Source organism: Anas acuta, chromosome 1 (genome assembly GCF_963932015.1).
Source record: "Anas acuta chromosome 1, bAnaAcu1.1, whole genome shotgun sequence".
Classification (NCBI taxonomy): domain Eukaryota; kingdom Metazoa; phylum Chordata; class Aves; order Anseriformes; family Anatidae; genus Anas; species Anas acuta.
This window is the reverse complement of record NC_088979.1, coordinates 173,946,603-173,969,742: the sequence shown is the minus strand read 5'-3', so window position 1 is coordinate 173,969,742 and position 23,140 is coordinate 173,946,603. Positions and strand designations below refer to the sequence as shown.

At 38.7% G+C, this 23,140-nt stretch overlaps 1 protein-coding gene across 1 annotated transcript in view; it reads right to left on the bottom strand.

Moving 5' to 3' along the window:
- The window catches only part of YAF2 (YY1 associated factor 2), a 28,466-nt gene that overhangs the window by 3,135 nt on the left and 2,191 nt on the right, over positions 1–23,140 (bottom strand). Inside the window, exon 3 of the mRNA XM_068669404.1 lies at positions 1,731–1,883. Within this exon, the coding sequence (XP_068525505.1) occupies positions 1,731–1,883 (153 nt within the window). The remainder of the gene's footprint in view (positions 1–1,730; positions 1,884–23,140) is intronic.

The following is a 23,140-nucleotide window of genomic DNA, read 5'->3' as shown; positions in this document are numbered from 1 at the left end:
GTCACTTTCCCAAAAGGATATTGAAGAAATATGCTTAAACTCATCAAGCATTCTTAATTTGTTATCCTATCTAGTGAATTAATTGTGAAAAAAGGAACTGTGTGAAGTACTCAAATATTATTTCCAGTAGCCATTGTTAATGCAAATCTCAATACTGGTATTTCATTCCACGGCTTTTATTTTATTTATTTTTTTAAATGTTCTCTCTTTTTCCCTACCTTCCTTTTGTGTTTCTAATGTACTATTGCAATTCAAGCATCTATATTTCAATTTATAATATATTTATAATATATTTATAATTTATAATTAGCCTCATTAAAACTTACTATTTTAACTTCAGATACTTCATAATCAAAGTACTTTAGCTGTGTATGGTAAGCTAGTAAATTTAAGTACTGGAAAAAGAAAAAAAAAATAAAAGAAATGCATTCTTCCTGTTGGAACGTCTTAAGTCCCCTTAATCCTAACCATAACTATCCTAAAGACTGTTCTCTCTCAACTCACAATCTCGCTCTGCTTCTCATCCTGATGATCCTATTTCAGGCACAAGAGAAGCATCTGCTACTTCTCTGCATAACTAATCCCAAAGGATCTTCCTTGGCTGGACTACTTTGGAATGCTTCCAAAAAAAAAAATCAATAGTTCCTCCCACTTTTGATTAGACTACGTCTTGTATACTGCCAAGCTTTCTGGCACCACATTCTTGCTGCAGTAACATTATGCTTAGGCTGTGATGATTTGGGGGCTAAATTTACTGCTTTTGTTTTCCACTTTGCACCTTTCTCCTGCTCTTACAGGAAAAGCAATGATTTTTACAACTGCTTGTCTGTACCACGATGTTTCATGTTCTCTGTTCCAAGAGTCCATCCTCAGTATCCCAGATGTAGCACAGGGATTTTTATCACTAGGTAGCATAAGCACCTTACTCTGTCACATTACTTTATACCCCAGTTGAGCCTTTCTTTGAGTCTTTAAGTGTGGGAGACAGAGGGATTTGGCCAACCTCTTTTCAGTGGTCTGTGGGGACAGGACAAGGGGCAATGGCCACAAAATGGAGCCCAGGAAGTTCCACACCAACATGCGAAATAATTTCTTCATGGTGAGGGTGACAGAGCACTGGCACAGGCTGCCCAGGGAGGTTGTGGGGTCTCCTTCTCTGGAGATATTTAAGGCCCATCTAGACACCTATCTGGGCAACTTGCTCTAGGGAACCTGCTTTGGCAGTAGACCCGATGATCTCTTGAGGTCCCTTCCAACCCCTACAATTCTTTCAAAATTTCTTCCGATTCTGCAAGGAAGCAATACCTATGTTCACTTCCCACTTCTCTGCAATCTGGTACTGGTTCTTTCTATCCCTCCCTCCTTTCCCCCCCCCAGTTTTTTTGCATGAAATCTAGTCGCTCTGGTCCCCTCTTTTTCCAGATCCTAGCATTATGTTTTGCATACCTAGTTTTGTATGGTGTGAAAAAGACACCTGAAACCCTTAATACCCAACTCCTCTCTATATTCATCTGCTCTCCATCTTCTGGTTAAGATTACAAACTGCAAGTTTTCTTTGCATTTAATAGCCATCCTAAAACAATGAAACTTTGATATAAATATTTAACCTTATTGTTCAAAGGAGTTTGTCACAGAACTTACAAAGCAGTAAAATCACGGATCATCTTTGTATTTTCTTTTTTTTTAATTACGTTTTACCAATACTGCAAAAAGTTTCTTAAAATTTTTACCTGGTTTTCTTATGACTGTTCTTTTTGCTAGTTGTTTCCTTTTCACTTTTTTCCTTTTCTACTTTGTCTTTCTTCTCTTTCTTTGATTGCGCAGGGGGCATGAATTGCTGAGGAACCTGTTGTGCAACCAGCTGAGAGACAGGTCGAGGTTTCCTGTGTGCACATATATATAAATGTATATAAACATAATGCTTGGAATGTACAACTGTCTCAGACTTTCTACACTGAATTAATTAACATTAATATTCACTATAAAAAGAAATAGTGCTAAAACTTATGTAGTTGCTAATACTTCTTTGACACAGCATATCAAAATTAAACCAAATATAGCCTTTCGATTCATTTATTTGCATTATCAATAAAGGAGATGATTATTTTAAAGTATTTAGAGACAAGACTTTGCAGCATGTCTTCTTCTCCTTGCTGTTATATCCAGACAGAGACTCCAAAGTGTGAAGCTTTCAGAGGGAATACTTTATCATCCTCTCCCAGTCCCCTTGAGTGATGAAGGGGTCTGTTTTGAGCGTACTGCAAACAAGATGACCTTTCAGGTATGACAGCTAAAGCCACTGTTGGTATTAGAGAGTAAAACTTGTTTCAGCTCAAACAAATTCACCGAAGGCAATGACAAATCCTGTTAAGTTGTATATTGTTTTTATTGAGTTCTTCACAAAAAAAAAAAAAAAAAGTATATATACTTCAGTTGACAGCAGTAAGATGTAGCTGTCAGAACATAAATAAAAGCTGGCAGCAGAAGCTTCCAACCACATTCCATCACAATGCACAGCACAGGTTTCTTTTCCAAATTTTGATGCAAACCAAAAACCAAGGGAGAGGAGGCGCAGCAGTATGATGCTCCTGGAAGCATAACAGTGCTGCAAGTAATTTTGAAATTGACTCATTTTTCCTGTATTTTCTAACAGGATATGAGAACTCTAACATGAAATGAAACACTTTTACCCTTTCCAATGCAAACGTATTTCTTTATTTTGAGGTTTTGTCATTAAGAAATTTCCAATCATGACGCACAAAAATAAAGGTTCAGTAATTCTATAAAGATTTTGAAGATGCAAATTTCTACTCCAAAATAAATGTTTACCCTGCAAAGCTCTTGGGTTTTGCTAGTTGTGTTGTGGCTTTGTTTGTTTGGTTGTTTTTTAAATAGAAAAAGCACAAATTATATACACTGTCATACTCTAAAAATACAAAGCAGTTACTAAATCTACAGAAGCTATCAGCTGTTATGCACATCTATTGACCCCAACCCACACGATCACCTTACTGGCACTTGTTGCTTAGGTGAAGTACTGAGTGCAAAAGCAAAAAAAATTATCAAGGGAGCTGCCATTAGCAAGTTATATTTTCAGTAATGATTGCAGTAGTTCAGGTTACAGAGAAAGAGCCAAGTTACAAGAGTGCACAAAGTGCAGGAAAGGCAGTTGATACAAGACAGTTGAGATTTCATCAGTCTTCACAGCAAATTCTTAATGAATTAAAGATAAAATAAAACCTAAGAAAAAATTAAACATGTAAGAACTTTGGGGTAAAGACTAAGCTACCAGATACCCACTCATGAACTGAGCCCATGCTAACTCACAGAGAGAAAAAGATCAGCAACAGATTAGTGAAAACTACACAGCTCATATCAGCCAGCAAATGCATGAGCACATGCTTTTTGGGTGAGCACAGCAAGTAGTACCTCAGAAAACACATAAAATACTGAGTCCAATATCACTGAAATGACTCAATGGACTATAAAAATTGTTTACGTGAACAGAGTACACAGAATGTTGTTTAGAAAACTTGCCCCAGAACTGTTTCAAGTGCTTGTCATAGCAGTTCATAACAAGACAGGAAGGAACCAAGGTGTAATTGATGCATGAACTTACCAGTTTGGGTAGAAAACATTTGTGATATATAAACAAAACTCATCGCCCATCTCAAATGGAAGACTGCTCCAGGAGACAGGGCTATGCAAGTTAATATTTCTAGTGACAGCCAGGTGACAATCCCACCATTGCTACACAGTGACCTGAGAGTATAATCTGATGTATTGCTTGTGAAGTAAGACAGTAGTGAATTTCCGCACACAGAATTAATTATTGCCCTGGGTTGTGAACAACATGACAATCATGGAAATTTAGTAAAGAGGTGGAAAAAAAAAATCTTTAAATTACAAATTCATATTTACAAATTCTCAGTTTGCAACAATTTCAATTCCAGAGGGCAAACTAGAATATTTCTGGTAGAGCACAGCTGGGAAAATAGGGTTAGAACTAAGTCCTAGGTTTAGAACATTGTTTATCTAGTGTCTAATACCATAAAATGAAATAGGGGAGAAAACAAAAAAAGAAAAAAAAAAAAAAAAAGGATCTTCGTCACAAGGAACACAAGTTGATTAAGACAAAAAGACCAAAAAAAAAAAAATAAGCCTAGAGAATAATGTTTGGAAAGATGCACTAAAAATAAATCAAAAGGTTCTACATGGTTTTGTTGTGACAACAAATTCCACTGAGTTATTATACTCATCCTGATTAAACATCCATCTTGCCTCTGGTTACTTGAGACATAGTTTTGGCCCAACTCTTTGCATCTCTCTCTCGCAGAAGCACATCCATACTGAGGGTATTACTTTGCCCGAAGAGTGTTAAAGTTCCTCATCTGTCAAGTGTACATTTAATTTGGTGTCGGTTATCTCTGAAACTAAAAATATCCATTATGTCTATGTTCTGTAATTTGTTAACTACTTTGTTATTTGCAAATTTCTTAAGTAAGGTGCTCAACGTTTTTGTTTAAAAAATAAAATAAAATAAAATAAAATAAAATAAAATAAAATAAAATAAAATAAAATAAAATAAAATAAAATAAAATAAAATAAAAATTCACATCTCAGCAATGATTTAGTCATTCACATGTTCCTTCTTTTCCCCTCAGGGACTCAACAAGGGGCTACTGAACTGCAAGCCAACAGCTGGCAAGGCACACAGGCTTCAGAAGGTAATTTCACTCATGAAGTTTTAAACTGATGGAATTGTTTGTGATTTAGTGGTAGCAAGATCATGTCATTCAAACATGAGGAAACTTATACAGAGAAAGGGTTTCTTGCAGAAAGATAAATATAAGAAAAACTATTCCTGTAGCAGGAAATTGAGTTTGATCATTTGCCAAATATGCCTATTGAAATTACCAGATTTCAAAACCTGTTAAGAGTCCTTGTAAAAAGCTGCAACAGAGTAAATACAGATAACGTTACCGTTGCCTGTTAAACTATCAACATACTTACGGTAGTTTGCTTTTTGAGCATATGCAAGAGCACCTGAGCTAACAGGTAAAGCAGCTCTGTAAACTTCTGCAGTACGATTACAGTGCTTGTGCCTCCCCCTGGGAGTGGCTTTACAACGGAACAAGCCAGAGCTACTGGCAGAAATGTTCATAAATACTGTAAGTATCACCTGTTCACACACACATGGTTGGCCACTCGAAACTTTGCAGTTTTATTTAGTGATTTCACTTCAGTTGTTTTAATAGGAACACCGTACAAAGTTCTGTCAGTTCTTTCCAACGGGAAAAGAAGTTCAAGGTTTATGCGCTAACCACTGCAACAAAAACTGATTTAACGAGCTTCCAAGAAGCTGCTAAACACCCCAGCTCCAAATATTCTGCATCTCCTTCTCCAACACTCAGTTTTCCTTTTCGGGCAGTGTCACCTTTCTAAGTCACCACCACAAGTTACCATACTTCTACTGATGGTTCTGTTCTAATCCCATCTATCACGGTTTTATTATCCCAGTCCAATGTTATTTTGAAGGTGCTGCATACAAATGCTCACACATTTTATAATCTCCTTAAAATATATATATATATTGTTTTTTAAAACCCCAGTAGATAGAAATGCAAACATTCAAATACACTTTTTTTTCTTCTCAACAATTCCCTTAAATCTAACTGACAAGGATCTCATTATTTTAACTCTATTCTTGTTGCAGGATGTGACTCCATTTAATTTTACAGGATTCGATCCTGCTGCACTTTTAGAAGATGTATTTGCAGAGGCTGCAGAGGACTGTCTATATGTGATTTGTGTGTAGAAATGCATTTAACACTGATGCTCCCAAAGGCAGCAGATACTTAATACCGGGAAGGATGGGCTAGTTCTTGTTGTTGGTATTCTTAAAATAAACATGTATTCCAATTCAAGAATATAAGCAGTGCACTAGACACAAATGATATCTGGAACTTATGCCCCTAGCCATTTCCCTTTCTCAGAGCTCACCACAATACTTTGCTGCTTGTAAGTCATTTGGGACTTACTTTGGAACTTCATAATATCCCACACCTGGCAGTCATCAATAATCTACATAAATAAAATTTTGACCCGTTTGAAACAGCAGGTAACTCGGTCCCATGACAAGAAAGAGGGTCAGATTTGAAAGCAAGCTGAAAAATAGCAAAGTACAATAGAATCACCAACACAGGCAGCACAAGTACAGCAAACTCTCGGTCACGTGGGCTGTGCACCACTCATGCAGTGGGACAACAATGCTGGGTTAATGCTGAAGCTTCTTGGGGTCTGGCTGAATTTATTTCAGATGGGCCACAGCTACATTTGCACAGTGCTGTTCAACAGCCATGGTGGGTCCATAAAGCACTTCTGCACTACTACGTGTACATAGTAGTGCACACAGTGGGACTCGCTGGGGGCCCGTGTCAGCAGGATGCTCCCCTGCGTGCAGGGTTCAGTGAGGACTCGCCCATTTGGTGCCTGATATCCTGAACTAACCGAGCCCACCAAATCGAATGGCCAAGCAGCAGAGCGCAAAGACATCAACAGCCCTACCTCAGAGCAGCCAACACCTTTGCTCTGATTCAGTGAGAGCCACGCCAGACTTGAACTGGCCCACGCAGAACCAGTACTCTGTCCTCCCAGTATCACAGAGCTCAGAGCTTAGGCTCTTCCACCTGGAGAAGCTAGATGGTATAATTAATTCTCAGTGCTGATCACAGTTACCTTTTCAACTTGCTGTGGGAAAAGCGTACTGTCATATATAATACTCGGTTTACAGAGTCCATATATTCTGAAGAATCTATCACATAGGACATATTATTCAAAGGCACGCTCTTTCCTGAAGCTAAATGTCCTGTGCTTGGTATCTTTTACCACTACAAAGGTATTACTACTCTCCAATCTTAACAAAATGGCTCCAAACCAAGGAAATGCTGCCAGCCTCAGCTCTCAATCAAGCCGAAAGATGGTGTTCAACAGCTGACCTCGATCCATTCTAATTTGACCCGTTCCTTCCCTTTCCTCTTTTCAAATCCATCTACCTCCTGGCTTCAATTCAGACAAAAAGCCCTTGCTGGAGGCTTATCCTGCCCCACATGGAAAATTATCTGTTGTGTAATGCAAGCTCCACGTGTGCAACATATCTAAAGGCTTTTAGAATACCACATGTTAAGCCAAATATTTAAGCCTGCTATTGAGCCCTCGCCAGTTTACTCACCACATTTTCCTCCAATATCTACAGCAATGTTCTGTAACAGTTTTATTTACCTGCCCTGTCGGTGACCTGAAACGATTTTGTTTTCAAATTCATCTTACTCCCTGGTTTCCTATAAAGCAGTAGACATCTTGCCCCATCCTAGAAAGCAAGAAGCTGCCTGTGAAGCGCTGCTCCTACAGAAGGATGTTATGTTGTAACTGCCCTACCTGCCATCAATTCTGCAGTATTGAACTGTATTTGGTTCGTGGACAGGAGATATTTATACTGTCAAACAGAACAGGTAACTACTATACACCAGGAATCCTTTATCCATCGGTTTGAGCTGTCAGATTTATATCTTATCTCCAAACACACGTTTATTCCTACAATGTGTTTTGCTCCTGAGCAAATCAAATCCTGTGGTATTTCTTCAAAACCCTCACCAGTTTTTAATGTGGCATCTCTACATGGTATTCCTCACTTTCCATAATTTTAACTTTGTGTGTGATTTTTTTTCTTTCCTCCACTGTAAAAAAGCTTTACTTCTTAAAAAGAAAAAATATATAGATTTCAAAGACTTAAAGAGGTTTTATTTAAAGGTATCCCCAGTCCCTGAGCAGTACCATTTATCTAAACTTCACTTCCCTGCAGGGAGACACTGACCTTTTGTTCAAGACAGCAGACTCATCCCTCAAGAAAGAGAGTTTAGAAATATCTGGAACAGAGTCCTTACTGATTTTGCCTTGCCCTTGGTCACAGAATCCTGTCCTCAAGAATTAAAAATCTACATTATTCTTCAAAATATTCCCTTTCAGGTGATTCAGGAGGACTGGATAAAGGCTCCCAAGCTAAAGACAATTTCCAAATCATCTACTCCTTGTTCACAGGCTACCCTTAAGGCCCTCGCTGCACAGGACTGAAGTAACGAGCCCGGCATGTTTTTGAACATCATCTTCCTTCGCAGGTCTGCAATCTGTTCTGTCCCACCAGCAAGGCACGGCAGAAGTGGACTGGAAACCTGTAATCTAGTCAATCAGGGCCCTGAATTTCACTCTCCGGGGTTTTTAAGAATTAATTATCAAAATGACTATTGCCAAAAGGCCTTACAAGCAGTAACTAATCCACTCCGACAGGTCACCTTCGGTCAAACTCTCGTGAAGCTGATTGGTAACAGAATTGGGATCAGTACAGAAAAATGCTTTGGCCTTTACAGACACTACACACACACACACACAGCTTTCTTTATAATATCTTCTTGGGAAAGTCTTGGGAGTTTGTTCCAAAATCTGCATTATAAATGCAGGTATGCTGCTGCACTACGGATTAAGCCCAAAAAACCTGTCGTGGTTCTGATGAGGGTAATAGAAACTCTGACAGCAAAGCCAGGGGCTCCCCATGAAGTGTCTTCATTCAAAGCATAAGGAGACAAACTCTGTCAGTTTCTAGGAAAAAATATCTAAAATTAATCACTAGGCACAAGGGGAAGTCAATTAGCTCCTCTAACCACTGCAAGCTTTCCCATATCCCACCTTCTTTGCTTACTGCTTGTGAAGGAATACCATTTAAACAACAACCTTCCCCAAACTACACACTGCAAACAATTGTGAAGAAATATGGCTATAATAGTATCATTACGGCAATGCCTCCATTTTCTGATTAATACCCCTTTGATTTTTCACTCAGCTTACCCTGTGTACAGAAGCTCATGCACCTTCTCTTTTAAGTCACCCCTAAATTCAGCTGGTTTCTATTTGGATACCTAGAAGTTTCTCTTCAAGCGCTCATCCTTACTTTAGTCACAGGAGCTTTTCTTTCCTTTGCCTACAACCACACTGCTTGTTTCTTCCCCTGACAGATCTGCTGTCTGCTGAATCCCATATAAAACGTGTCCCGTGAATCTACCTCATCCTTTAAGGTGAGCTTCCTACCCTCACGGTCCATCCATCTCAGGCGGCATTCACTGCAATCGGAGTCAAAATCTTCAGTGTATCATTCCTCATGATACTCCATCACAGAAGAGCGGTACTACCATCCCTACAGCTATTTATTAGCAGAGGCACAAAGAAATGAAGGATTCCGACATTATAACAAGGTCTGGTGGATGAGCTGATGTGCAGCAACCAGCCACACGCGTTCCCAAGCCAGTGCAAACGCTCAGTAGCCTCAGGGAGAAAAACCTCCTGCCGATGGTTCCTGCAACAAGGCGGTGTGCAGAGCCACGCTGTATTCATGTGAACAATTCAAACTCTAAGGCACTTCTCAAAATGACTGCCAAATGCAAGAGAAGCATTCAAACCCTTCTTCTCCAGTTCAAAACTAGCACCTTCAACAGAGGCTGACCTTCTACTTGAGTAATTAAACAATAATTTCAAGATTAATCATTTTTCCTACATTTTTCTATCTGCCATACCACCTTGGATGCAGACACAAATTCTTCTTGTTTTCCCCCCAGATGATATACTCTTCTGTACTATCCCCAGTGCATTAAACATCTGATTTTTAAGGAACCCAACCACGCTAGAAGGTTCAGTCACATCAAACGTATGTCAACAGGGCAATGATAAAATTGCTCAATGCCTGAGAATAGCATACCACCTACAGTACCATGTTCTAAAAACAGTACCACGACACAACTAATTCCTACTTTAATTGCATCTTGTCCTCCCTCACACTCACCCCTTTTCAGGGGTCTGTCTCCTTTTTGAGGCGCAAGCTTTTTGAAGCCACTGCCGAACTCTTCTAAGCTTACTCCGCACTGCATTTAAAATTCCTCGCTTCCTATCAAGCCCTCAAGAGTTGTGTGTATGTTGTTCACCTGGATGTTTCTGTAGAATTACATCATTATGAAAAAATGTATTGGAAAAATTGTATCTCCAGCACCCTGAAGACTTGAGAATCTCTTTTCCATCTGCTACTGTGAGACTTCTGTGTGCTTCTGCAGCTGACTGAGTTCAGATATTCAACATTTTTTCAAATGTAATTTGAATTTCAATCATGCTACTAATACTCCCCCTCCACCAGGCTTTGCTGCTCCCTCAGCTGGCCAGGCTTCCAGAAGTGCCCTGTTAACACGCCTGAGGTTTTCCAACCTTCAATTCTCTTAGATTTTAAAAGTAAATTTAATTCTTGTGACAGGATATGGACTGAAAATCTTTACTCGTCTGTATTTTGTACTTCATTGCTATTGAAAATAGGAATAATCCCTGACAAAGAACAGGTCTTTGGACTAAGTTTGGTCACCTCCTTCCTACAGCTTCAGCCTTTATGAAGGAAATAAAGTGGGGGCATTTCCAACTATCATTCTTTAAGTGTACAACCCATTTGCTAACAGCAAACATATTTTAATGCACACAAGTCAATATGCTCTTGGAACATTTCATACAGTTTAGCATAATTTCATATGCTAAAAAGCACATTACATACCTTTTTTGGAACTGTATCTGGAATACATTTCAGATATTCGTACTGAGAACTGCATGTTGTTGCACTCAATATTCTGTATCACTTTGCATCTTTATCCTCTATCGTATTTTCCTCATCTCCAGACAAGACCAAAAAAAAGCCAGCCTAGTGATGCTTATGCCAGTCTCTTCAGTCTCTAAACCATTATAGGACATCAAGTCTTACCACTAGATACCTAATTAAATAGTTTCATAAATATCCGTTCCTAAATATCATTTGTATGAACTACTTCACGAAGGTTTAGCTGGTAGTATACCAGCTAAAACTAAAATTCTAAACCAAAAATACATTAAAATACAACAATTAGATAGCTTAGACCACTTCTGTAAGTGTTTTTAGAATGCATTTACAAGACAGTGCAAGAGCTCACCAATCAGCTCACCAAGAGCCAAGAGCCATACATTTTCTTTCTTCTCAGCCGTGCACCTAAGGGCTACAGACTGCCTGCTCAGCACTTCTCCGAACGGTCACCAAAAAGAAAGGACAAACCTCTGCAAAGCTAATGTTAAAGTACTTGTTCATTTTTTCTTAAATAATTAATCACCTTAAACAAGAAAGCAACTTTTAATGTTATAGCGTTCATTGCATTTTCAGAAACTCAATTAACAACGTGCTGCTGTGAGCTAAACAAAACTAGAGGAAGCAACGAGGTTAGGTTTAACCAGAGCCTCGTTTTGCTGATGTTTGTACCATACATGTCTTTCAAAAGCCTAAGTAGAATTCATTTCAGTGCATTAAAATCTTGTTGAGAACAAAGTCAAATTATTCAACCCTTACTCTGTTCTTTCATTACTAGGCTGAATCATTTCCCAATACAAATGTATAGGCTTTAAATATCTTATCATTTATTTGAAGATAGTTTTCCACTCACATCTATCCTAAATATTAATGTCTCGAGAAGCTAATAGAAATCTGATATCCACAGTAATACTCTAATCTCCATTTTTCTAGCTCACAGTCATTACTGAAATCTCAAGAAAAGCTTATCTTTGCACACTTTCTACTTAATCATCATATTCTTGCTAGTCCCTACTCAAACCTCCTTCTCTGCGTGTCCTCATTTCTCTAACAACTAAGGTCCATGTTCTGAAATACGTCTTAACATAGTAATTAGAGTAATTAATGTAAAAATAAAAAGTTATTCCTAATCTCCTAAGCATGCAGATGCATACAGGGAGTCAACTGGAAGATGTCTGAAGAGTTGTTTTACGGTAAAGAACCTTATAAGCCAGTAGATAAAAATAAGGATATGAAAAAGTGGTGCTAGGTAGATTTTCTAAGGGAAAAACTACTTCTGTAATGCATATTATTAGGAGAATTTCTTCACATAGCTATAAATGTTTTGTGCATTTCTTAAGACCTCTATTTAAGCAATTTTTACAGGATACAGCTATAGTTAAATACTGTAGTATGATACACTTCCTGCCTGTCTTGGAAAAGACATCAATTATGCAATGTTCTATCTGTAACTTTGTAATAGAGCTTAGAAAGCTTTTTACTCTGAAGATCACAGGACAGGTTACAACGAGCAGCTCTGGAATGTGACTTTTCCATGACGGACTGATGATCTAGAGTCAGGCGCCCTGAGGTCTAAATGGCTCCAAAGGGAAACGGAGATTTCAGAATTCTGTAACAAGGAATACCTTGAAGTAGAAGCTCCTAAGAAATAACTAACCTTTCCTCCCACCAGTTAGTGAATCCTTTGTAATTCAGTTATACGCCTCCTCCCACCCTCATACAATGATAACCAGCTACGTTGCATGTATCAGGTAATTAACTTCCCCACTTCCTCAGGCATGTTTTCTCTCTTTTGCTGAAGTTTCTGCAAAACACGTTAAAATATGGCTAGCGATTTTTGCATCTATACTCCTTCCACTCTCTTTTGCCTCCCACTTTAATACGTTTGCCTTTAACAATAGCAAACGTGCGCAACTTCCCTTCAAGTTTAAAAACATTCACAGCTACTCCAATCTTCCCTGTTTTGAGCCAACTTCAGCCTGCAAAGACTGTAACTTCAAAGAGATATATTTTTTTTTAAGACTAGGAATCCATGCAAAATGTTGGAAGACCGAGGCCCGTATTTATACAGATGTTGTAATGGCTTTGACAGCTTTACATGGGATGAATGGGTCTAAATTAAATTTAGCATGTTTCTTGTTACTTAGGTTCCTTATAATGTAGAAAGAAATCAACAGAACTGAAACATACATACAGTTCTGCAGAGTCATTACAGTAATTGTCCTCGTGTAATAATGCAGACAATCAACAGTCATTAAACTGTATTTCACACATATTGAATGGTAGAATCTAAATAAACTCCAAGTGAGAAGGCAAAAGTTTAAGTCTTACATTTTAAGCCATTTATTCTAGCTTAGGCACAAACCCCTATCATTAAGGAATAAATACAGGCAATCTGGCAGAACAGAAGAAAAGTGTCCCTATCTTTACAGTTTTACTGATTTTCTTGCCTCGAGAAGATGATGAATTTTTCAAGGACTAGCTTGACAATAAGCATTTAAAGCAAAATGTCTTGATATATTTTTCAAACTTCAATAATAGAGCACTATTCACTTGTTTTGTCAAATGCAAAACACTAATTCTCAAATAATTAGAGAACTGTCACACACTTCCACACACACAACACAGGCCAACTTATAATACACTCTTTTGCATACTTGCAAATTAGTAGCTACAAAATTTTGACACTATTTTCTACCACCAAGCAATTTTTCAACTAACATTTTAATTTTTCTAGGTTTGATAAACAAGAAAAGCTCACTTTTGAAAGCACACTTATCTTTTCATCGACCATCACATCCACTCTGCAAGCTCTTTGTACAGCACCTTGTACTACAAGAGCTTCTACGTACTCCCAAAATATTGAGTATAAAATATTCCAGAACTAAGGAAACTGCTTTTTCGACTTCACTAGAAAAAAAAAAAAAAAAAAAAAAAAAAACAGAACAAATTTTTGTCACCTCACCATTGGAGGTTTTGTGATCAAGAACAACCAGATGACAACTTACCTCCTAACACCAAAGAGGAGATACAGCGAGAGGAAAAAAAAAAAAGACTCCTTTCTGCATAAGCACATCAGTGATACTACTCAAAGCAAAATAAAAAGATTCAGGAACGCTGTGTATACTAAGTAGCCCTGTGAACACTATAGCCAATTAGATATTGCAACCTGTGGTCTATGCAGAAGCTAGCAGTGCATGTAATGATGCCACTCTACATTTTCAGCAGTTAAAATCACATTATGAAAAGCAAAAAAATATTTCCCATTACCGTTTCTTGTAATGCAAATACAATAGTTGCTAGAAATTAAATTACATCACCAGCACGAGAAGCACTCTGTGGATTCTGACACAGATCAGCTCACCCTCTCTCAGTCATCAGTTCTCTATTAAGCTATTCAGAGAATAAAAACTACCAGATTAAACTACGTTTAGCTTGCCGTGTCACATGAATATGCTCATGCTAATCACCACACAAAGCCATCTTGTGAGAAACTAGTCTTTATTTCCACACTGAAGCAGCTCGTGATTAAATGCATCTTCAGGATCGATAATTTACTCTGTTACCCCAAGTTATTTTTTCTCATTACCATCACTTCTGTCATATTCTGGAGTGTTAGCAGTACGTTAAGCTCCCTCTGCAAAGGAAGACAGCTGAATAATTATGACAGTGCAAACAATGGAGCTCGCGGTCTGTATGGGAGCACGTAACGTGCATCCATCTGCATAGTGCGGAGCAACAATGCCATTTCGGCACACACTATATATATTTGAATCCTAACTTTCAGCCAGCTCTGATTTCCAGGGCTTTTAAATTCCTAGCTGTTTTACACTGTGAATCATTTACTTGGAATTCATCCATTCGGTGCATTTCTAGCAATTCTGTCTTTCAATAAAAGCTGATTCAATTAGAATAGACTTACAAGACCCATATGGTTTTATCAGTCACTGTATAAATGTGCAGAAAACTACCCCTTGAGGCAGTGTCCCTATTTAATCATTCCCTTAAAGGGAATGCCCTATTTTCCAGATGACATTTAACAGATGAGGCCAGCAAGCCTCCCGAAGACTACGGGTACACTGCACAACTGTCTGCCCTAAGAAGAAATATTTGTATCGGGACCTTTAGAAGGCCCAAATTCATCTTCACGGATACTTTTTAAAGCAGCCATCAAATGTTATTTTCCAACAACCAGTTTTAAAGCTCCAGCCTCTCGCATGCTGTTATTAGAAATTCTTCTCCATATGCCACAAACTGTGGCTCACTGATGCTCAGCACAAGCGATAGCTGTACTGAAAATATCCTGTTTGAGAAGCATATGGGCACCAACCAATCTGTGCTTCCCAGTTGACAACGTGCTATATGTGAGCAGGGGTCAGGAAGCTCAATTTCCTTAACAACATCCCCTGAGGAGGCGATATTTGGGAGTCTGCACAGAAGGCAGTGGGCACAGTCTTTTCAGACCCCTAGATCCTTGGGATTTATGGGGAAGTGACCTCTCCCAACTTCCAGTCCCACAAAGGACTGGATCCTCCAGGCTGCTCCTCTGCCCCCTTCCTGCAGAAACTGTGATGCTTCTTACACCTAGGCAAAAAAAGGCACGCAAAACATGAGGTTCATGCTGCAGAAGCACGGTTATTGTTGCACAAAACAGGGTCGATATTTGGCACAAGTAATTTTGTGACCAGACAGGAAGGAGCTAGTTTGGGACCCATCCTACTTGTTCTGCACAGTGGTTGTGCATGGTCTCCCCAGAAGGCTGTAGCATGCCTCCTCCACTTCTAGACAGAGCCACCCCCACGAAGATGCCCGTCTTAAGGAGGCAATGAGACTACACACTCCCCCTAAAACCTTAAAAAGTCTTAATGTTCTTCAGGAAAGATGAACAGTAATAGAAAAACATGCCGTCATCATCAGATTCCACCTTCTCCTTTTCCCTTCTCATCGAATTACAGAACTAGCTCATGACACCAATCACAGAATTCAATGATATTTGTACAAAGCAACTTTCCTTTCTCTGAATGTGTCAAACCAACCTTTTCCCAGCTTTTAGAGTCAGGAACTCTATTTTTAAAATAAACTTTAAAGCCCCCACTGATTTTTTTTCTCCTATCGAGCACTGTCATTTGAACTGTGCAGCTCAGACCCAGCATATTCAAGCATTATGGAAAAGCTTAAAGATGAGTCCTGGACGGACTTTCAGTAAGTTAGAATGGGAAAACTTGCAATTATTCTTTTTTTCCTTTTTTTTTTTTTTTCCTCTTAGCTCCTAAGAAAACATGAAACAACTTGTAGCAGACCTCAAGGTCATATCTTGTAGTCTTCAACTTGACTTCTGATGGGAAGTTTGGCAGACAAAATCCTACCGACAACATTCTGCAGCTCAACTCTCCAAGTTGAAGCCTGCTCTACATCAACGTACCACATACCAGCGGAATGCACTTCAGAGAGAACAGACGATCCTCAGGATCTCTCTGTCCTGCTTAAACTAGGATAAGCTACTGTAGGAAAGCAGACACAATGAACACTTAATATTTGGTCCCACTAGCCTATATTTTAAGGATTTTGTAGCCAGCTGTACCAGCCAAGAAGAGAATACATCATTTGATGCCACGTGAAAAATTTCTGCAGAACATACCATCCTAACCCGACTTTCAAGATGAGAGGGACAGATACTTGAACCAAGCTTTATTAAACAGGTCCAGGCACAGTGGGCAGTCATAACAGTAAAGGATAAACTGTTACAAAAAGTCATGGGGCAGAAAACGCAACTTCTGATCACTAAGTGATACGAGACCTTCCTTCTTACCAGCAAGACTTTGCTTTTAAGGGATTTAGTCTTTAGTCTTATTGTAGGTTTTTATTCAAATGCCACTACATTGCAGGCCGTGACAGCTGATTAATTTCTCCAGAAAAGACACAGTAACCAAGAATACCACTGATGGCCCTAATAACAAAGATGACATTTCCACTAACAAAAAAAAATAGTTTTAAAAAAGCTGAACATATCAAAGCACATACCACTCATGCCCAAAAGAAAAGTACTTCATCATGGAAATAGAAAGGAAGACGTATATCCATCATCAAACAAAGCAAGCAAGCAAATACCAGAAGGCATAAAGGCTTCTTTGCTTCAGTCTCCACATGAAAGTTTAATTCCATATAACCAAATTAAACAAGGGGTTAGGAGTACAAATTCAAATGAGAAACAGACCGGACTACTGAATGCTGTCTGTGGCAGTCAACAGCATTTAATGAAATGCACTCTTGGAAACAAATTGAACCAAAAAAGGAAAAGACAAGTCACAAGATCGGCAAATAAAAATGCAGGAAATAACAAATGACTCAGCCTAACTCAAATTTCATAACGATACTAGAAGAAAATTATTTAACAGCCAGGAGGATATTAAGGCTAAAGCCAGTTGGCTTGAAACACTCAAGATTTTCTAAGGGACTAATTGTCCTAGTGACTAGGAGGAAAGCAGTACACAAACCCGAGCCTTGACTTGCAGCACCATCAACAATACATTCTTTCACTCAAGCTAGATTATGATGGGGATGAAGTTGTCCAGAATGAAGTTCAAAATCAAATTTGTTTGTTTTTAATTGCTCTCTACCACCAAATGGAGATGTAGGATAGCATTTACAGCGACGCTCTACAGCTGAACTATTTAATATACTTCATCGTGATTTGGAATAAGGAACAGAACAAGCGAACAGCACCAAGCTGAAAGGTGCTAAGAACTAACTGCCAAGATCATCCTGAGTTAAGACAGCTCAAAAATCACAATAATGAAATCACAGGAAAGACAGCATAAAGCCCCAAACTGCATAAAAACACAAAACTGCCTGAGTAACAAAGGACAGGAGACTGTAGTGGATTGAGATCCCAGGGCACAGAGAAGCCAACACCATGATACTGTTGAACAAAAAGGATAATCCTCGTACAGGCAAGTGCCAACATCAGACACCATCATTTACCAGGAACGTGGAAAGGAATAACCAACTAAGCATTATACTAGGAATTACTCAGCTGAAGGCATGTCCTCAATCTAGGCTTCCACAGTAAGAAACAGGCGTGCAAACTGAAGAGTCAAGAATAAAGAACCATGATATAAACTGAAAAAAAAAACATTGCATATCTGAAAAGGTTGCTGCATTCTTGTTTGTCTGAGATAGACTTAGCAAGAACAAGTGAGTGAACATGGAGACCATAACCCAAATAACCAAAGAACCACAAATACACTGGAAATTTGATTGGGAGTAGGGGGAGTACAAATCAACTTATCTTACTGAGCAGAGAGGTTAGGTATCTGGAAAAACATCAAGAATAAAAGTACTAGAAACAAGCTGTAGGTTAGTCTCCTTCACTGGAGACTTGTTAGGACATAGATAATGTTAGATGTTGCCCAAGTTTACTGATCCTCTTTCAATACAAGGAGAAGGTCTAGCTCACAGCAAGACTTTATCCATCCAGCATTTCTAAAACAACATGGGAGAATCAAAATGATCACTGAGAGCCACGCTAGCCTTCTTAGAACCATTCCTACAGTGAACCAAAATCTATTCAAAGCTTGTATTACTTTAGTACATGTGGAAGACAACTGCTGATCTATTTTTCTTGGCCTTGGTACAGTTCAGCTGAGCAAGCCATTCGTAGCTGTGACCCTGCAGTGCCCATTAACAGCGACGGTTTTCCAGAGGGCACATCTGCTAACTGCATTGTGAGGGCCGAGATCTTGGACACATCTAGGACATTTTTCTTCCTGTTCAACAGTTCCAACACCATTAGCTATCGTAGGAGGGAAAGAGAGAAAGTTGATATAAAAGCATAGGTTTTCTTCTACTACATATTTCTTTCTTTAATTACGTAAGGCCATAGAAGGCCAAGTCACAATGACAGTTACCTAAATTTCTGACCAAAGGTGACTGCTGATAGGACTATTATATTCAATATGATACAAAAAGAAACAACGAACTGAGGTTTAAATCAACTGTCAAAGTTACATAAAACAGACCCTACTGGATCTTAGCCTAATATCAAGTGAAATACTGTTTGTTTCATTCTGAAGAGAATGTATTAAAAATAGACAAGTGAAAAAAATAAAAGCCAAGGTATAATAGACACCAAGTAACAGTTATAGAAAAAAAAAGAAAAGGGAAGAAGAGACACCTAAAAATACCAAACTCATGATTAAAAACAAAAACACATTTTTCACAAGCTGTTTCGAGTAATTGATTAAAGTATTTCTCAGGTTCATAACCTAAAGATTAATAGGATTGGTATTAAAAAATAAAAAGCTTATGCAGTCTTTCAAAACTGTGGCTGCTCATTTTGACTGGCTGCCCATTATGTTCTGTATTCCTCCAACAAGCCATGCCTATCAACTGCTTCAACAAGAGCCACCACAAGTAATAAAAATTACTTCAGCGGTGTTTTGTTTCTCCATATGAAACAATGATGTCCAAAATGCTGAAATTTCACTACACTTCTCAGGGAAAATAATATATAAATAAGTTCCTTAATGATTCCAAAGGTTACTAGTAAAAAAATCATTTTAAAAATAAGCACTGAAGTCCAGAATGACTAGATTACCTGATGGCTACCTACAAAATAAACACAAACTTGTTATTCATGCTCTTCCTCAAAATTTCATATTTAAACTAAAGCACAAAACTCATAATACAGAGCTTGGCAAAGTATGGATTACATATGACTTTTCCACTCTCTTCATTCCTGCAAATATTTCCTCCTCCAAGCTACCCAAGTAATGAACAGCTCTTCACTTTAAGCTCAATTCAGGCATGTATTTGTAAAATCAGCATGACAGGCGGTTCTTCCTCTTTTTCTCCTTCACAACCTTCCCGACACGCGCATGCGTGTACACCCAGAAGCTGCGTACTGGAAGGCAGAAGAGAGTCCTCAGCAAGCTGTTGTAAAACAGACATGTTAAACCAGATATACCAGATAAGCACCAACTCTGTCCTCAGCAGCACAGCATTTCGACAGAAATACAAATACCAGATTTGGTTAAATGTAACTGATTTGTGCTTATAAACATCCAGATGGTACATGACTAAACAAATTGCACATATTTTCTGAAGAAAAATGACCTTGATATCCAAGTTAAAAAATTAAGCACTTTATTTATGCTTCTCAAAGCACAAAACAAACTCATGACAGCTTCAAGTAGAGACCTGTATCTCATATTTAGGAGATTGTCAGACACATACAATACATGCACGTATCGAACGGCCACACTCCAAGGCACAAGCAAGAAGCACACCCCAAATCTCAAGAAAACACACAAAGATGGCGTCCTGGTTGCTTATATCTCAGATTAACTCTTTTGTCTGGTATGATTTAAAGTTGCCTTTTCGTATCTTAGGCTGAGAGAAAACGATTCAATAATGGAGATCAATAGAGCCCGGGTCGTGGAAGCCATGCCCTGTTCAGCTGGTTATGCGTGTCTCTATTTCAGCTGTACAAGAGGTTAAACGTGGGCATCCCAGTTCCACGGAAATTCACCTTGACCTGAGATGACCTTCTCACTCTGGCCTACAAATTTCAGGGGCTATTTTATGTACATGATATTGCACACAGCAGCTGGACCAAGATATGTATCAGAGAGGAATACCTAAAAAAAAATAAATAATAAACTTGAGAGAAGTCACTTGTACCTGTTTTATCTCCTTATTCTCCCTCTTTATTCTCCCTGCCAAAAGAAAAACAGTTGGGGTTTGAACAGCGTACACTAGCCTCATAGCTTTTATAGAGTCATAGTTAAGTTTTTACTGATTTCAAAGAAAGCAAAAAAAACAGTTCTAAGAATAAAATGAAATATGAGAATAAGAAGCATTAAGTAGTTTGTACAACAAGCCTTCTCCTATTAGTAGCATAGGGAGTATATCAGTGAAAAAATACCCTGGAAGTCCTCCCTTTTTTCTGAATTGAAAAATCACAGAATCCTATCAAGCCCTAAAACTGATCGTGTACCCTACTCCCCTCTTTTTCTTCACAGCAAGCATTGCAAAGTTTAAAAAGCCAGATTTGCAGTTCCTCCCTCATTATACTCCCCTGGATGCCCGTCCTTTCCGCTGAATGGACAAGCAGCTTGTCATAGCATAGAAAAAGAGAATAGGATCACGCAAGCAGAGACCAAACCACAGGACACATGCATAAGAACCAAATTAAGAAAAGCAAAGTGACAGGTAATTTGAGATCTGGATGCTGTCACTGAGTAACACGAGCATTAAGATGATATGAGGAAGAAGGTGCCGAGATGTGAAGAAGACATCTCTGCAGTAACGTACACCCCCTTAGAGAGAATGTCAGTCCCCTTCTGTGCTTCTTCCCATCAAGACTGGAACTCTGCACCTTCAGCCTCGCAACATGCCCAAACTACAATGCCTAACCATGTTAACTGGCAAGAAAAAACAAACAAACAAAAAGCCTTACTGAGGAACAGACAAACTGGGAGCAAACGCTGCAGTAAGGTCTGTCCAAGGATCCAGCCCAATTCACGAAGTTCCACCTGTCTTGGTATACTCCTGGTTCAGAGTGTGCCGTGAAGAGCCAGAAGCAAAGAAACAAACCAAATGGTGAAGTTGCTGAGGCAACTTTCTCTTGGGTAAGCAGTAACTACAAGGGCTGGGCCAAATTCGGCAGTCACACTGTAACCCCTTCAGGAGCCAAATAACTCATTTCCAGGTTTTCAGCGTAATATCATTGCCACTGTTGCTTTTACAGGGGTCTGGACTTTCTCGGTGTTCTAGCAATTACTCTTCTGCACAACACGAGTGACAGAGGGGAAATGATGATTTTCAAATGTTTACATCTTGGGAAAACTTAAACAATTTCATGGGGCAAAGAAATCAAAACACTTATTTAGCCTAAGGACTCTTTCTCTTGCCAAACTTCAATGGCTTTTGCAAACAATAGGGCTTCTCAAAGAGGTCATACAAATTCTTTATAATGGAAACTATTAGGCAACCTAAATATAGAGTTTGTTACCAGAGCCCTCTATAACGCAGGACGTTAAGGTTCTATGCAGCTCTCCTTACTCATACATCTAATGAACTTCAGCAGGAGATTTGTCCAAGTAAGGAATGATTATTACAGCCCTAGGTTCCTTACATTTGTACAACATCTTTCATCTAGAAAGACTTCAAAATGTTTTAAAGGTCATGTATAGAAAATTACTATATTCAGCACAGTCTCCTATCAAGAGGAACATAGTAATTTATCAGTACCCAAGCAACAATACAGAACAATTTTAGGTTAGAAAGTAAATAAGAAAGCCATGTCTACAGGCAGAATTTAGATCCTCGGTGACATTACCAAGTTAAAGTCTGGCAACAGCTCTACAGGAGAAGGTACAGGGATTTCCAGCTGGCAGACAGGATCTTGGTTTCACGTCTGACTCATAGCACATCTAACTGGCACCACGCTGGGGCACTGGTTTGGTCCTAACCCAAAGAAAAGAGTGCCACCTTGGGAGCCAGTTACACCGCTTCCTGCAGCATCCAGGATGTCCCTATCCATCAGGAGTCCCCTATCCAAGCACGCCCAGATTTAACCATTCAAGGTGACACTTCCAAAGAAAAAGCTAAGTTAAGTCCGTGACAAAATCTGTTCCAAACACGCAGTTTAAGAGTATATTAAAATATGATCAAGAAGTCATAAGAATTATTTCCACTAATCTTAACAGTACCGCCAGTTTTAAAGATCGTAATCCATATCTAGCCCTTAGCATAATAACTAATTCTTTTGGAGACAAGAAATTATTCAAGAGTGAAAACACACTCACACCTTACCTAAAAATGTTTCTGTAAAGTTATTTGTACACGATTAATATACAAAATACAACTGTTTCAGTCAACCTAATTTCCAGTGGTCTTCAAAAACATTACACTTCACTGTGATTGCCTGTTTTTCCATCTACAAACCTGTTTATATTTAGTGAGTTTTAACACTCAGAAGCGGACCTTAAACAGTCTATCACAAAGAAACAGATTTCTCTGAACTGAAAACCACTGATTTACAATGTCTTGTACACCTAAGTGTCATTAACTAAAAGAAAAAGAACTCAGCACACTAATAATTGTGCTAAAGCATCAGCTTAATATGTATAGATATTAAGATTCAAAATGGAAGACTGAAAAAAAAAAAAAAGCATTAACAGCATCACCCAAACTCCATAGCACTGTTATTCTGAACAACACTGTGAAAAACATTTTGTTGCATAGGTGGCATGAGCAAATGTTTTAACAAGGCTCTGCTTTGGTGTCTCATACTTCAGCTCCTTTAAAAAAAAAAAAAAATCCACCCAAATGGCCTTTTGTGTCTCTTTGGCACCCTAATGACTCTCTCCATAGACAGAAAGGTCTACTTACTAGCTCAAATCTAATTTCAGAATTGTGGCCTAAAATTGCCTGGTCTGAAAGCCC